We start from the raw sequence: 18,706 nt of genomic DNA, 5'->3' as shown, positions 1-18,706 counted from the left end.
ATATCTAATATAACAAGTTCTTTAGCACAGGCACACTAATCCTATTTCTGCAGAGTTTTTACCTTGTTTTATTCTTTGGAAAGGTATTTTTACCCATTCACTATTTGGTACCATGGTTACAAATGTTCTTCTATATAAAAGAAAGCAAACAGAAGTACAAAAGGTTTTTGAATGCTTTATCAACAAAAAAGTTTCCTCAGCTTTTATACCAGGTTTTAAAGAAAACATTTAAAAAATGAAATCCTCAAAAAATAATTTATCAATAAGAATTAAAAAACAAAAATGCATACAAAAAGATGGTGGTATGTTGTATTTATCATAAATAAAAAATAGAAAAAAAATCTAAGTATTAAAACCAATATTTATTTTCATAAATTAGTAACAGAATTAAAAATAAGTAATGTTAATTTGATATCTTTTGGGCAAAATTGATTCCTTATTCAGAGTAAAGTTTTAGAGTAGCTAGAAATATTACAAGCAATTCTATCTATGTCACTTTGTACACACACACACATTATAAGCACAGAACCACATTTTCACATTCATTTTCGATCAATTCAAACTATAAATATAAGTTCTATATGTTATAATAATAATAATAATATGTCGGTCTTATATAGCATGCTTAATGCAAAGGCCTCTATGGGCTTCACATTATTAACCTAGTCACTGTATCAAAAACCAATAGAACAAATTCAGTTCCCCTGGGTGATGGGTATTCTATAATGTTGCAGCTATAAATCAATACATTGGTCTTCAAACCTTTCAGATACTACCTTAAAATTAGGTGGAGCATGGAGACATAATATTATTTTATCTTATACTTCCATGAATGGAGGGAGACATTGTGGATAACATATCTTCCCCCCCCCCCAAAATGCAAACAAGTGCCGGCCTAGTGCCTCAGCTTCGAATACAAAGCCACACCATCACTTGTTTCCACAAAAATACAAATACAAAAAGCATAGAGTACTACAGTGTTACGTCACGATACCACGTGATACTACTCCGTTGCTATTGCTGACACAAAATGCGTTCAACCAACGCAAATTTCTCCACTGACAAACCATTGATCCCAATTTCTAACGTAATTATTAAGAAGTTGTATGTTAATTTTTCTTTGCAAATGTTAATTGATGATTAAATGTGTTTGATATACTAACATAATGCAAGCTTTTTGTGTTTTTAGTACATTTTGATGGTAAATTATTAGGTTTTAAAATGCCTATTCCAGAAAGCCTATTCTAAACCATTAAGATTATGAAGTCATTCAGGCGTAATAAATGGTTACCAACATCCAGAGGGCGCCACCTGGTGTTGTGACGACACGACTGTGGTACTCTATATTCATAAACACAGTGGTATTTCGAATGCTATTATAGTATTAGTATAATAATGTTCAAGTTGTTTTGATATTAGTTCCTGGAACTGACACTAAAAAAAACAAAAAACATACAAAAACCAACATCCAACACAGAACTGACAAAATTACAACAAACCAGGATTTCTGTTGTCTTGATTTTAAACCACATAAATAATTGATAACATAATTCATTTAGTTACTATTATTGTCAATTTGGAAACATCAACAGTTTTCAATCCTCAACTTTAAAAGTGACGGAATATACTGAAAGATATTTTACAACTTAATAACAAATTAATGACCACATCAGTGCCACCAAGAGGGGAAGGGGAAGGCAGGGGGAAAGACCCCCGGGATTGTAGGTAGCACTTTTTTTTCAATATTGTTTTCAAAAATAATAATTACTATTATAAGCCCTCAATAATGGCATGGGTCCCCTAATAATGGGCCCCTCCAGATTGACAGGGCCCCCATAAAAACAAATATTTGTGCCTTCGGCGCATTCATTCTCGCGCTTCGCGCTCGTCGCTGGGGGCCCACAACAACCCTTGCCCGTTACAGTTTCCCCTCTTGGCACCCCTGGTCCACATTTATCAATCCTTGTTCACTTTACATGAGATACTGATCAAGATTGTTGTTCCCCCGCTAAAACTATAAAAAAAGAAAATAAAAATAAAAAATATATTAGATATCTGTGGTGATAAAGTAATATTAATGTGCCCCTGGTTTACTTGCTCGTACCATCACTGAAGTTAACTCTATAAATCAAGCACCCATGTCAATAATCCTGGGATAAAAGGAAGGCAATGTAATACTCTCTTGCCCAAGAATCAGTTTATGAACTGAACCATCACATGTGTTCACCATATAATTTTTTTTTGCCACAAAATGAATTTCAAATGTTTCCCAATCAAATATTCATCTTCCAACATAGAGAATTGTACTAGGGTCCCAATGCAAACAAAATATTGTTGCATGATAATATATCAAAACACTTATAAGTAAGGATCCTCAACCAAGAAAACATTTTCACAAAGGAGCTGATTTTTTGAAACAGCCTCTTGTAAAACGTTTTTTCTACCTTACCTTAGGATTCGTATTTATGTTCACATAATATCAATGATATTTGAGCCTAAACTCAATTATTGTTAGTAAATAAATTTGGGAGCATAACAGCAATTTTAGAGATTGCTATATTCACAGATAATAAATGCATTCTCATATCGTATCTATGATTATTCTAATATCAGGAGCCAAAATTGTTTTATTTTGCATATTTAATGTGATTTGGGGTTTGAAGAACCCATTACCTGCAAAACTATTCTATTTTATTAACACAATTGTTTATGAATCATTGTGGTAATATACAGTATTATGTTCTTCAATTTTTCTAAAATTCTGCCCAAACTGCTGTATCAAGTTTCATGTGACAGATATCTGTGACTTGGCTACATTGGGGCGTGATACATTATCATCAGGAATGGCGAAAAAAATTGTTGTGCCCATAACCATGGGAAAAAAAAAAAAACATGATATCTCCGAACATTGGTCCAGAACTATTTTAAACCCTGAACATTGCCCATGTAATATGACAGCATCATGCATATCAAATAAATCCTTATGTGGAAAGAGGTTAGGAATTATAATCATAAATTAATCATTCACGGTAGTCTGATAACATACCAGTAACTAAAAACTCTTTTTTTTTCAATAATAATCCTATATAAATAGACTTTCTACTGGATTCAATGTACAGAATAGAAAAAGAATAATTCAACATAAGTTCAATAAAATTCTGATTGTTGTATCTTGTTAAAAATTATTCAATAAATTTCTTATATTTTTTACACATTTATGCTAGAAATAAAACGTAATGTTTACGATTTATTTCACATTTTGAAATAAAACTTACTTTAAAAAACTGACAAAATATATAACGAAAAAATAGCAACATGTAATACTTATATGCAAGTACACAAAGAGTGTAATGATATGCACAACAAATGCCTCTTATCGTGAGTGCTCACTTGGGGATTCACATGCATTCTTAAAACAAACTTCAGTTCTACCTTTCTAGGCTTAGATGTATATTAGGTGGCACGCCTACAGTAGTGGTTGCATCAGTGTAGTCTAAGCGCCCCCACCCCCTATAGGACATGCAGAGCTCAGTGGCACATAAGGTGTGCGGGGAGCCACAGGCCCTCTTAAAAAAAAAAAAAGCTTGCACCTCAATTTTCTCCCCCCAACTGGAAATTTTTTAAGCAAATAAATTATGCTGCAGTAGTTAAAAATTAACTCGTACCCCCTTATTTTGTCAGATAGCGCCCCCACCCTACTTTATCAACGAGCCCTCCCACTTAACCTTTGTGACCACATCATCCCCTAGATATGCCACTGTTTGAGTATGTCGTAACAGACATACATAACTTAATGACAGTCACTAATAATTTCATTTCTGCAACAATATAAGTAATACCACTTGTTGTTCTTACAATAAAACACATTTTGTGAAAGTAAATAAAGGATTATCACATGGTAACCTAAAAATGTTATATAATTTAATCATCATGCACACTGATCTTATTCCTTGCAATATGTAAAAAAAAAAGAAACATGTTTGTGACTTACTCTTCTACTACAGGCTCTCTGGGTAGAAGTTTGTTTTAAGAATATAAAATGAATTCATTTTTCAAGAACATAAAAAGTTTGTTATAAGACTGAATTTTTTTTTAAACATCACTTCTACCATATCTCTTCAAATATTATGCAAAGAAAAAATATTTCATTTTTTAAATCTTTTTCTCCAGACAAGTATTTTGACTCTGATGAAATGATGAGATAACAATAGGTAATATTTAAAATTGTCGAATATCAATATTTTAACATCTCAATCGGGGTAAAAAATCAATTGTCATGAATTTTTTTCTTCTCATGCTTTGGTCCTTAAGACACAAAAGTTTCAGGGGACAGACCCAGAATTTTAAAGACAAATAAAACAGGCCTGCAAGACTAGGAAGGGACATGCAGAATTAAATCAATCAATTTAAAGGAAAGGACAGATTTGCCACTTTACATCATTTTCAAATTACAATATTTTCATTTACGACAAATTATACCTTGCATAAGCCAACACACCCTGTATGTGGCATAATCATATCTGAAATATAAATGTAATTTTGTGTACATTATTCACAATCTATGCATACCTTAGATGTCTCCATGCATTACTACTGTATATCTATATTTATGCATGAAAGTATGCCATATGCATTAACATATGAGAATGTATGTACTAAAATAAATTTAAACATACAGTTAATACAAACATGCATAAGTATGTATGCACATTAATTATGTATTCATATTAATTATGTATTCATATTAATTATGTATGCAAATTAATTATGTATATGTATGTATATAAACTATGTATGCATATTAATTATGTATGTACAGTATCTATGATTCCTACACATACGCTACTTCACACATCATGGTTCTTTTTCCCAATAGAAACACATGAAAATGTTGAAGGCCCTAGAGTTGTTCATAAGAGCATACTGCATGCTGTTTGTCAACATAGATTGTGACCTTTCACCTCAATATACACCCAAATCATAACATCCTTCAATGAGCTAGGTTATGAGTTTAGGAATGTATGAAATAGCATTTGCTAGTGAAAGCATCGCAGCATGTCTGCATATTACAATAAATCATGTTTCATAACATTTCATTAATTTATTCTTCCTGAACTAAAAGGATATACATTTTTTTAAATTAAGTATAGTCATTGGCCACTTTAACCAAGAAAGAAGTTTTCTTTTACATAGATATATATTGATTCAATTCCCTTAAAATTTTGATTGCTTTACCAACAGGATAAGTATGATCCTCATACATAATCGCTTTCTTTTCCAAATATTAGATGTAAAATATATTTGATCTTGTCCAAAAACAGCTGAATATTCTGTACTTGGTCTCGTTTAGTATGATGGTTGTTGTATATATAAAAAAAAAGAAGTCTTGTATGGTTGTCTTCTTGCACTGTTGTGAAATCCCCCAAAAGCACCATCGTTAATAAGTTGCTCACATTATTCATGATTTCAATGTACCACTTTTTTGTTTGCGCATGACACGGTGAACAAGATTCCTTAGTTTGTGTTTATTCTTCTTCTTGGCATCTTTCTCCATTGCTACAGCTTTTTCCTTCTTCCTTATGTCCCTAACCAATGTGTGGAAGACATCGTCGACAAAGTGTCTAAGGGCTGCCGAGGTCTCAAAAAATGGACAACCAAATTCGCGGCCTAGTGCTTGGCCTTCTTCAAGTGTTACCTGGAATTAAAACATAGAAAATAAGTACTGTACAGTTTTAAGTGTCAAAATGAGAAAGCACTAAATATTTCAAATAATAAATTTAACAGTAGAGAAGAGGGCATTCACAAGAAGACTATATAATGTAATCTTAGAAACTGGGTTGAAAAATCAGGCAAATGACCAAGCCCATAGGCGGGGGTGGGGCGGGGGTTTATTTCACAAAATTGTTCCTAATTATCACGAAATGCTATAGCATACATTGCATTATATATTCGCTAGCTCATCTAACCGTTGATTTTTAATATGGTATTAAATTTATGGGAAATTAATCGTCTCCTGTTATTGCAGATTGATCTATAATATGAACAATGTTATCTGTAGGCCTGCAGATGTACAGGACATAACCTGGACCACCAAATTTCAAAAAGTCCACTTTTTAAAACGTATTAATTTACTAAAATCTTTCCTAATTATCGTGAAATGCATGCGTTACATTTTTTTTGCCGCTCTTCTAACCGTTGATTTTATGTGTATAATGATTTTATGTGAATAATGTGCTACAAAATCTGTTGGAAATTATCAGCACCAGCGATTGCAGATTGATCCATGTCATATGTAGGCCTACAGATGTAAAGGACATAACATTTACAACTTCAAAGTCGCAGATTCAAGGGGGGGGGGGGGCACCCTAAAAATTACAAAAAAATGGAGAAAAAGAAAAAACATAATTAAATTTTGTATGAGAGTGCCATTTCCGGCCACATCTAGAAGGTGCCATAATCATAAATTTTCTTACCTCAGCCCCAACCATGGTGGGCCTGAGGTAGTATTGACCTTCCGTCTGTGAAAGTTCCTCCCTGCACCCTCACCATCTATTTCTGCTTTAGGTTTCTAAATAATACCCAAATGAATGACAATTTTAATAGAATATTACGAATTATGGGTTTCAGAAGTCACATTATAAGGCTTCCAAAATGCTAATTTGTTGGAGCTTTCAGGGAATTCGCAACCCCCCACCCACTATCGCGGGGATCCCTAGGCGGTCGCTCATCCTAAGGTCCGATTTGGTCGCACAGCGCACCTCCCCATCGAAAATCCTGCCTACGGTCCTGATGACCCTGTACATAATATAAGGACCTCTTTCATGATAAGTTTGAACTTCCTTTTCAGAAGAATAAAATTATGCTATGCTTTTCCTGCTTCACCAGATCTCGGCTGTCGATATTACACAGTATAGTTTTCTCCTCCTACCCTCATTCACTCACAACTGACGAACCAGATACAGTATAAAGAGGCTTGCCATTCCAAAACCAGTATACTGTCGCTAATTAGCGTACAGTAAGAATGTGGTAGTATTGTATACCTTAGTACAGAAAAGCCTAATAATTTTACTCACAACTTTAGCAATAGGAAGTCGAGTAAATGACCCATCATTTTAAAGCTTATGTGAAGAATATGAAATATTAAGTCGATTTTCATGTTTTTGTAACTGATGTTGGTTTTGGCATGTGAAGCACCATTTGGATAAATCTGTCTTTCATCAATGATTAGTCAATTACAAAAAAAAACAGGTCCTGAAAAGGGGAGATTTCAGTGATGGGGTGAAGCGAGGATACAACAAATGTGGCAAAGACAAGCCAAACCAGTAACTCGTTACAAATGGTGTTTCAAAGGTAATGGCCAAAACATGCTGGAATGTCTAAATTTTTTGAAATCTATTTTATTGCACTAAACTAACCTTTATATATTATATTCCCCTTTTCAATGTCAAAACATAATTTTGTAACGATTTGGTGATGGTTTTATAGCTCTCATTCTACAGTTTAACCTTGTGTTAATAACTAACAATTGATTAATACAACCAGTGACTGGTTTGGCTTGTCTTTGTCACAAATACAAATAATAAACATACAGGCGAGACATGCTTTGTTCAACAAACCTGATTTTTGAAAGATTGTAAGCGGGCAGGAAAAATACACTAAAATTTTGTTTTCTAATTTTTTAACACTGAAGGCTAGCAGGCAAAAACTAAATGTTATTTTTATAATAAATCATCAATATCGAAGGATGTTGTATTGATGAAACAATGTATAAAGTCTGCAAAATATAGAGAAATTAACAAAAAATATAGTAGATTTTTAATCCATCAACTTGTCTATTGCTGATAAGATGTTAGATACTTACTACTCGTAAATTTTCTAGGTCGTACTTATTTCCGACAAGTACAATTGGGATATCGTCTGTGTTTCGTACACGCTCTATAAGTTTCTTAAATTCTGCCGCTTCTTCAAAGCTCCGTCTGTCTGTGATTGAGTAACAGATGATGAACCCCTCTCCTCCCCTCATGTATTGGTCTCGCATTGCTGTGAATTCTGCCTAAAATTTAAGGAAAAATGAGTTCTACTTAGTATTTCTTTATTAGGCTATCAATATTTGTATTGATTGTTGTTTTATCACATTTTAAAAATTTTATTAAACTATAGTACCTAGTCTTAATATTTAAATGTCTATGGAAGAAACAGAAAGTGTGAGTTTAAATAATTAAATATTACATTAATTATGTTATTTGATAATTTATAAAACAAATCAAACAAAGGAACCAGAATTAATTAATTGTATATTTGAAGTTTATTGTTATAATTTATTTAACTTTTTATCTTTCAACAGTATATTTTACAATTTAATGTAACCAATGAATGCATCACATGTATAAATGTGGTAATCAGTAAAGAAATCTTGAAATATTAAACCCAAAGTCTTTCAATTACTATACAGATAATTAAAAAACAGTAAAAAACATTGACCTAATCTATTTCAACACTGACGAACCTGGCAACACTGACTTGCATGAATATTTTTGAAGGCTGATACTCTAAAGTACAATCTCATACAGTCTATACTCTGTTTTTCTATGCAATTAAATTAAATTAATTTAATGCACTCAGGCATCAAAATTTAATCATCTAAAAACATAGAATAAAATGATCTCAAACACTATGATTGATTGAAACATCTAAAAACATACAGTAGAATAAAATGATATAACTAGGACAATACAGTTACTGTAGTACAATCAACAGAACATTGATCATGCTTGCATACAATATTGCAATACCTACAATTGATAATACATTTGACTTTTAAAGGTCAACACTTAAAGGTCATCATCATGGCAACACTTTCTCAAATTGTAGAGAACAATTTGAGACTAAATAAAAACTAGTACGGATGTGCGTGTAATGCTCACACAGAGTACTATATGTGTTTAGACTGAGATGAAAACTAGAGTACAGAGATGCATGTAATATTCACGCAGAGTACGTGTATTTAGATGAGATGACAGCGTTTGCACATTCACTGTGCCTTTTTTATATGTTAGGAATTCCATAAAAATGATCTTTCTGGACGGATTTTCATGACTGCTTAATACTGTATATAATAGCATCCACAATATGGTTACAGCCCATCTAGTAATTCTAATGTGTTTACTATACTAAAATATTATTCAATCATTGTTTGTTAATTTATAAGATTAATCTTTTCTTGGTATTAAATAGGCCTGTTTCAGGAAAACAAAAGATTGAGATTCAATCCTCAGGTTCATTCATAATAATAACGGACAAAGTAAAAATCTGAACTACTGAATAAATGTAATGAAGTTACATGTATAAATGTACTGTAAAATGTTGTGTGCTAATGACCACTTTATTGCATAATTGTATTGCATAGTTTCATTAAAAAATCTGTTCATTTTCTATTTTAATTTTTTTTTTATTAATATCTTGGCAGCACTTACTGTAAAGATAAGTTCACCAGACACAATTAGTTATACAGTATAGTACAGTACCCTGGAACTAACATACATGCTTGAGTACGTTATTAAGTTAATGACATCACTTCTGCACAAGGATATGGTTGTTTCAGTATACATTTTATGATACAATAATGTAATGATGTTCAAGAATTCCTTATCAAATGGTAAATTAACATTTATAATTAAATCTAAACAAGAAAAGCAAGAGCTTCAAAACAACTCTTTAAAAATTATAGTTATACAGCAGCATCTTCTACTGCATGTTTAGCAAAAATATAAAATCAATTTTAATTGAACTTTTCATATAACAGTAGGTGCAGTATTTTCATCACAGTATTATCATTACCATTTTCATAATTAAAAATATTCTATTATAATAATCATCATTATTATTACCAAATAATTATTAACATTAACATGATTATATTTATAGTACTGTAAAACCTCGAATTAAAGCACAAACGGGCTTAATCCCGGGAAGAAGCTCATCTTTTTAAGCCCCCCTCTTTATTTCGCAAAAGTAGCCTTGAAAAGAAGCCCATATCCAAAGTTCACAAAAAAAAAAAAAGAAAAAGAAGCCCAGGGCTTCAATTCAAGGTTTCACATACTTATATTATTACTTAAATTGTTATTCCCAATTTTGGCATAAACAACTTTAATTGTATCAACTGAAGTGTAGCTGGAGCTTAGTGGTTAAGATGCCTGTCTTCAATTCCAGAGGCCTGTGTATGGTTCAACTAGTTTAAGCTACAAATTTAAGGACATTTCCTCATGAACAAACTTCACTCCCTAACCTCAAAATAAGAAGACTCAGATTATAGAGCATACTGCATTTTAATAAGTGGCAAAACCTAAAGCTGTTGGACTTCAGTATCAAATACAATAACAAAAACCTAAAAAAATTATTATTTTTCACATGTTAATTGGCGGTGTAACCAAAGAGTATTTTAGAACAAGAGAGCCAACAACGCTCATTGAGATTGTAAAAAAACGATACGCCCTACGCAGCTAGCGTAGGACGCCAACTAACGCTTGTATGTTTTTTATTACCCAGTACTCCACCGCGCATGGTCGGTTTGTCTGTTTATCTGTTCTCCACAAGATACTGTACCTTTGTTTTCTGCTAACTGAGTTTATAGCGGGCCTACTTCTACCGCGCTGCACTGGGTAATAAAAAGAACATACAACCGTTAGTGGGCGTCCTACACAGGCGTGACGTTTTTACGAACGGGACTTTGTTCTCTTGTTCTATTAATACTCTTTGGTGTAACCTAATGCTTCATTTTGGGTGCTAGCTTGGTGTTTTTTTTCTTGCTTATTTCTTTTTCCATCTTTTCATTGTCTTCTTACCTTTTGTTGAGCGCATAGAGACTCTTTTTATTTGTGCTATATAAATCCATTTATCATTATCATTATTAAAATTATTATTATTATTATTATTATTAATAATAATAATAACAATTAAACATTATATTTCCTTTCCCTTTACTTCACTTAGCAGACATTCTAACCAGTTATTGAGTAAAGTTCTCATCTAGCTACTTTCAACCTAAAAATACAGCGCATTATCACATTAACATACTGTACTGTGGCTCATCAAAATAAACCCATTCTGATGCGCAATGCAGTCACTCCATTATGTACATAATGATATAAGCAAATGACATATACATGAAAATGACACAAGTTAATAATATGAAAGGTTCCCCAGGGTAAGCAGCTTTAGCTCAGAAGCTTATAATTAATGCAAATAAAAAAAATTAATTATCATTGCATATTTCTAAAGGAAAACTATAATCTACAATATCTTATGATAATAGAATATCTTATTACATTAGTAAATGAAAGCATCTGTTAAAGAGATTGCACATTCAATTCCAAGAATAGTGTTCCACAAATGGTTATATCATAATTATGTTACTTATTCTAGGAATATAGAAACACAGAATAGAGAGTCAGACTCTGTGAGTGAGCAATGCATAATTTGCCTCAAGCTACAGTAAGCTGACATTTTCAAGTCCCTGGATGGTTACAAAATGAGATGCAGACATCAATGCGTTCTTTTTTGTCTAGCTAGCTGTGAACTAAATGTATTCAATGATTTTTAAAACAAAATAGAGTTTTATTTTTTGTGTCAATCAAACCTACATATAATGAAAATATTTTCCTTTGCATAAACCTCATCTAAACAAAAGGTATGCCTATATTTTCGCAAGTCTTTCTTTAAAAAAAATTCATTCAAAATTGATACCAGATCATAAATTAATATGTTGCTACAGTATGGTAACAAGTAGTCAATTAAATTTAATGAAATTCTTATTTATTAGGGAAGTGTCAACATAGGAGAAAAACAGATATGAAAAAAAGATAATGCACAGTACTGTATATTAGAACATTACACATTTTTGACTGCAAACAGCAGAATTAATTTTAATATTTATCATTTTATTTTAACAATATTTTGGTTAAGGTAAATACAACTACAGAGAGAAAAAATGTTTGTTGCAGTGCTTGAAATACACTTAGTTCTTTTAAGCAAAGAGTGTGGTATGGTACTGGAAGGTACAGTAAACTATGTACTGTATTGTCATGTCATGTTGATTTGAGAATGATTTGCAAGGAATTAGTCAGATGCACTATTTTGAAAACACAAGTTACAAGGTCAATGTAAATGTAATAAGAATCAATTTGGTAAACTCAACTTCATCTGTTTACACCTAATTTCATTTTCTGTTTCAAGAATAGCACTCAAAAATGCACATCATGTCACATATTACTACTATTAAATGAGCCCATCTTTGATGTGAATCAAACTACAATACTTGCTAATTACAATTAACACCTAAATTATTTCTTATTATTATAAGTAATGCAAAGTAGCACCTACAGTTTACTGTATCAAAATGAAAGCTGTTTACAACGATAATTTAAATTAATGAATTCTCCCAAGCTGTATTATCTTGGAATGCTTCATATTGTTATCCTAAGGAGCACTATCCATCATCGAGATGAATCGTCATGGAAACACGGACACTGGCTGTGAATGGATTTTTAAGGGGCTAAAAGGTTGATTAATGATGCTCCTTAATGAATAAATATTTAATTGATTAGAAGCACTTACCTGCCCTGCAGTGTCAAGAATATCTAAAAGTCCAGATTCTCCATCTATCACTGTTTGTTGTTGATAGGCATCCTCTGAAAAAATACACTAAAATTAATAATTTTATACAAAGATTCAAATTTTATATTATGATGTAATCACAGATATGTATTATAAATACAATGTCAAATTCATTATTTTGTCTTTTTTTTTTCATCAGGTTAGTTTTTAAAAAAATATTCAGAAAGAGTAAGTCAAGCAAAATATTCCTCAGAATGCTGATTGGATACGTTAAGCTCATTGCATTACATAAATTTACATAAGATATTCAACCTCAAAGCATAATATTACATTACTGTACTGTAAACTGGGACCTAAAGGAGAACAATGTGATTGCCCAGAGAGATTAAACCATCCAGTGTAGAGAATGAATAAATCTACAAGATTACAATGAAATACAGGTTCAAAAAGGGAGGCAAAAGAGACAGACCAAGAGTAAGGTAATTAATAGGTTGACTCATTGAGATATACACTGATAGAGTATTGATTTGAAAAGATTACTTGATTATGATGTCACATAAATCGCAAGCATTTTATTTCTCATGACGGAATGACATTTTGCCTTATATGAGAAGACCAATTACTTGTGAAAGGCAGATGGCAAATTTTATTGCAGGTTTGAAAAGAATAAAAGGAATAAATATAATTTATATTGTTTAGACCTCAATCCATTGAGCGCGAATTGTGGCATACCAATCTTCATAGAATCGCGCCGGCACAAGACAGTCCAAAGCAGAGATTGCCCGGCTTTACTGTACAGCACGTCCCCTTTCAGGAAATGGTACAAGCAGGGAGACATGTGACCGGCTCTGGCAAAACCCTCCATTTGTCGCAATTTTTAATTTCCCACAAGCACCCAAAACATTCGAGAACCAAATTTTGAAAATGTTCATGTATTTAGATTTAAAAAAAATTTTGAAGAACATTTCTATAAAATATCAATCACTAAATCTAACTGAAATGTGTATTAAAATTAATTTAGATATACAAGTCTTAATAATAAACTATTGATTTTGGAATTTTTGGAAGCTGTTTTCACAAAACCTCCATGGCTGATATCCAATGAATATTCATAACTTTGGTAATACTCAACCAATTTCCTTCAAACAAACACCATTTTAAAGAAGACTACATGCAGAATTTGAAAACGCCAAAAACTCAATTCTGAATTTTCCCTGCAAATGGAGGGTTTTGCCCAAGCCGGTCACATATAAAAGTATGTACAATTATTATTAATACAGATGTTAAATTTGCATGAAACCAGTCTAATAATACCAGTTAAAAGGCTCACAAATTATAAGATTCTGAAATTGATTCAATAAGAGCTTTCAGCCAAAGGGGTTTTCCCTTGGACCCCACAATGGGACCCAAATATCCCTCTGGTTCCCAGCTCAATTACTTTCGCTTTGCTCTTGGGGCTTTTCTTGGCCAAATCCTGGCAACACAGGTCAAAAGAGATCAATTAAAGAGCTAGATTTAGAGTGCTAAATATTACAATAAAGAGTAAATCATCATTCAAAGCTGATCATTTTGGAATCTCAATAATTGTGCATAAGAATCGCTTATGAGGCCAAGGAAGAACTGGCATCAGTGGTGAAAGTGCTACTGTATTAACTCTCACTGGCTAAAACCAGGGGCACCAGGGCAGACAATAAAAGACCCAGGATATTTATTAGCATTTTTGCCAAATATACTGTAGTAACTGTACATTGGCCAAGCAGGGCCTTAAAAGCTGCACGAACATGAAAATAAAAAAAAAAACATCAAATTACTTGAAAATCGGGGAGGGGCTTTTCACCCAGGGTAGTAGTAGGGCCCTGAAGAAGCCTTAGACGGAGACTTGGACCTCTTTGTTATGCCACTGAGTGGTATAGGCCTAGTCTATTAATTAATATTTTTGGTATTAAGTGTAATATCAAAAGTTTGCACTTTTTGTATGCTGTAGCAGAAGGAATACAGTGAGTTCTTTAGCAAGGTTATGGAGTGAAAACTGTGCACACTTTCGCAAACATAGCAATTTAAAAATAATGTAAAATTGCAAGCCAGGAAATAGAATACTAGTAGCACCTTTTATAGACAATCGAGTCGGCAATAGTAATGCAAGGTCCATAATTTCTAATTTGGGAAGTACAGTATAAACAAGACTAAAAATGAGTATGATTTAAAATGAACGGATGAAGCATGCACTTGCATTATAAAATCTGCTTGAATACAGTATTAGTGTGTATGTATAATAACTTATTAATGAATAATTTCGATTGTAAATGAGTGTATGTTGACTGCACATATCATGCAAAACGTATGAATATTGCATGTAGTTATGCATTTTACCATTTCAACATGAATTTATGATATGTGGGTGCATTATGAATTGATAAATTTGTAGAGCTCTGACACATACAGTATGCATATAACGTCAAATCAATAACATGCATTCTCAACTCATTTCTACTAACATTCTTCTTTATTTCTCTTCATAAATTACAGTTTGAATTCATTCTGTACAGTACCTAACATTTGTAGATCTATTGTGTGAAAAACAGTAAATATTGACATAAAATTGTGTTAAAATGAAACAAACGCAAATAAATGTATTGATGATCGAAAGAGTTGCTTAAGTGTACACTGTTATTTTAATTTTCCAAAAATTCAATAATACACCGGATTTATGAATATTGAAATAGAAAATTATTAAATTAATAATTTTAAGAACAATTTTGAGTGAAATTGTACAACAGAAAATTATAAACTTGACTAATTGATTTAGGAAGCCACAGACACTTTTATGGATGTCCATTTGTTATGTATTTTCCCGAACATCTTCACTTACTATTCATTTATTGTATGGTACTTTCTTTTATCCATTCTCTATTGTTTCATTTAATTCTCCATAAAAACATTATTAATATTATGTTCTTTATGGCTTTTCAGACTTGCATGCCTATATAATCAAATCTCCCTTTTATGTAGAGTTTGTATCCACCCTCTATTGTTGTTCTTATTGGATTTTTTTTTTCATCTGATGAAGATCACTGTATGATCAATAACTTGTGGTAAATACAATTTTTTTAGTCTGTGTCTGTTTAATTGAAAAAAACCAAAAATTTTTATATTGTATTTGTAGTATTAGACAATCATTTTACCGATGATTAATGTGGAAATTTAAAATGCTAATTTATATTTACACTGGAGTGATGACAATCAAGAAACAGTCAATGTATTTTTGACTATCATAGTACAGTATTAGTCAGGTTAGCAAACAATACAGCCTTATTCAGAGTATTGTAGTCATCCAGGCACTGGTAGTCATAAATTCCCAGGGTAGCACCTACAAATAAATTTGCAGAAGACAAAGCCAGATCATCGCTGCATGCAACACAACAAACAGACTCATTATTTTCTATCATTATCATTACTATACAACATGGTAGACAAAAGGTCATTATTAACCTGTGTAGGCTGACTACAATAGTGCATTGCACTGTCTAACCAGACCTGAACATAACCTATTGTCCTAAATAACAGAGGTCCTTTGTTGCTTGTAAAGCAAAACAATGCAAGCTGTTGGTATGAAAGTAAATCTCACAGTCAAAACTTAACACTGGACTTTTTTTCTTAGGGGGAATATTTGATTAACTTATTAAAATTCAACTCAGTGTTGGATGTCTGGAAGTCAAAGCTTTATTTCATTCATTAAATTTGCATAAATTATCAGGTCAGCTACTCCTACATGTACAACAGAGGACTGGTTATTTTCCCCATAATACGGGCACCTTTGTTTTATCATTAAAAAAAAAAGCTTACAATAAGGAATTTTAATAAAATATGATATTTTAACAAATTATTATTATTAACCATAATCAGAAGAAAAAATGTAGAAATTGCTTGGTTGTGACAATATAATGATGTGTATTTTAGTGGAACTTGTGCATAAATAACTTATATAGCTTCCTGGGAGGGAAAAAGAACTAAAATAATAGGTTTAGTAAACATTTTGATATGGGGAGAAAAAATATAATCAGTGTGTACTCAGTGAGTTGTGTTGTACAGTACACATTAACCTCAATAAACTAGCTCTAAAAATAGCCATTTATTGTATCAAATGATGCATAATGAAGTTGTATTCAATGGAGAAAAATACCTAATCTATACTGTACTGTAGTGATTATTTCATTATTCTGTAAGTACTACTAATACAAGACATGCAAAAAAAAACAATAATAATAATTTAATAACATGCAATTACCATTGAGGAATGATACTAGAATACCATTATAAAATATACCAACAGAATATTGACATAAATTCATAAAAGAAATGATGGTACATTATCCTTAATTATTTATTTTTTTGAATTACTATGTAGAATTTTGTGGAGAAATATTTCCTCATGCATTTTATATGTAAATTCTTTTGTCCATGGCTTAGCTCAATAGTCTACAGCCAACTGACCAATGAAAACATGCATTTTGACTGCCCTGGGAACAGCTGAAGCTGCTAAAGTTCAAGTCCTAGTGCAGTACTTAAAGCCAGGGATGCTAGACACTTGTAATTATTCAGTATATTGGCCAATAGATAGCATTTTTGTGTGTGGTCAACTTGGCACTGCATCAGTAAACTTTAGGTCATACTGGTCATCCTAGCCAGGTCATATCACTTTAATAATTAATTTTTATTATTATCTAAATAATTAAACAATACGACATTCAAGTCATTTATGAATACACTGTGCATTTAATATTTTTTGAGGATATATGCATAAGATACTACTAAACAGGCTGCCAGTATAAAAAATAATAAAAAAAGTAAAGATCACATCATAAGCTACGAGCAGCAGAAAAATTACAATAATCTATATAATTATATTCAACAATTATCACTATTGTAAATAGAAAGTAATGCATATTTGCTATTGCCAATCTATTTGATATTAAAACACATTTCATTTTGACAAACAGAAATATTATAATGAAAGTAGAGTTTGCCACATGGAAATTCTGAAGTCATACAGGTTTAAAGTACAATGTGAAATAAATTAATTTCTGCTACTGAAACACAAAGACAATTAAACATGTTTCCAAGAAAATGATGTGCAATGTAAATGCATCTGGGTTTAATATTCATCAAAATTGTACATGGAAAGTGATTTGAAAACAGCCAACGCCTATTTTCTAAGAAAGCCAAGGCATCAGTATTGCTTCAATGTGTGTGGAATATTGCAACTGCTCAACAAATTTCATGACTAAATTGTCAATTGAAATTAGATTAGCATCTACTATATGGTGTGGCGAGACTTTTTTTATTCCTTCTTTTGCGAACTTATTTTTTCAAAGATCATTAGAGGAGGGCTTAAATAAAGTAAAGCTTTGTTTCTTTATTTAGCAAATAGTTTGCCAAAATTATCCTGACGGAGGAGGAATACAGTAAATATAAAATTTTATTGGTAAATGTATACAGTGTAGTAATGGGATGGTTAAATGCTTTAAAGTTATATAATTTTAAATAAGGAAGTTATATACGGTATATATCTTATCTTTGGAGATTTCAAGGCAGCGGAGGGTGTAATAAAACTAAAGAAAATCCTTTACTTTTCTCTGAAATTTCCACTTTTTTGTGGCGGCGGGTATGCTAATTGGCCAATAATAAAATTATATTTTTATTTGAAATCATCATTATTTTGTGGGGGGGGGGGTTCTCTAAACAAGGTATAAAAAAGTCTTGACTTACAAAGAATATTGAAGAGTTTAAAAAATTAGTGGGGGAGGGGGAGTGGTAGTGAAAGACTGTAGTTGGAAGATATACATGTAGATAGTTATTTAGGTAAAGACATACTGCATTGTAGATAAATTATTAGTGAATACTTTAATGAAAATTGAATCAAGATCAAAGATATTTAAAATGATAATTATACGTACCAATTGTTGGATCATGATAGTCTAAAAAACTGTGACTAACAAACTGTAGTGTCAGAGCTGAAAAATAACAAAGTATATCAAACAGTATTGAATGGATAATAAAACAAGAATTACAACTAAATTTATGTTGATGAACTTCT

General features: G+C 31.8%; 1 protein-coding gene across 2 annotated transcripts in view; it reads right to left on the bottom strand.

Annotated features, from left to right (window-relative positions):
- Positions 1–1,499: 1,499 nt before the first annotated feature.
- LOC117122417 (GTP-binding protein Rit1-like) overlaps positions 1,500–18,706 on the bottom strand; it is a 19,504-nt gene continuing 2,297 nt past the window's right edge. The window contains exons 2-5 of one of the 2 annotated variants that reach the window (XM_033267974.1): positions 18,567–18,623; positions 12,613–12,686; positions 7,862–8,053; positions 1,500–5,695 (exon numbers count right to left, since the gene is read on the bottom strand). In XM_033267974.1, the coding sequence (XP_033123865.1) occupies positions 5,459–5,695; positions 7,862–8,053; positions 12,613–12,686; positions 18,567–18,623 (560 nt within the window). In that variant the 3' untranslated portion in view covers positions 1,500–5,458. The remainder of the gene's footprint in view (positions 5,696–7,861; positions 8,054–12,612; positions 12,687–18,566; positions 18,624–18,706) is intronic. The other variant, XM_033267973.1, reaches the window with a different exon arrangement.

The sequence above is a fragment of the Anneissia japonica genome, unplaced genomic scaffold (assembly GCF_011630105.1).
Source record: "Anneissia japonica isolate Jap-2015-1 unplaced genomic scaffold, ASM1163010v1 scaffold275_len1219475_cov178, whole genome shotgun sequence".
NCBI classification, from domain to species: domain Eukaryota; kingdom Metazoa; phylum Echinodermata; class Crinoidea; order Comatulida; family Comatulidae; genus Anneissia; species Anneissia japonica.
This window is presented reverse-complemented; position numbering and strand designations above follow the sequence as displayed.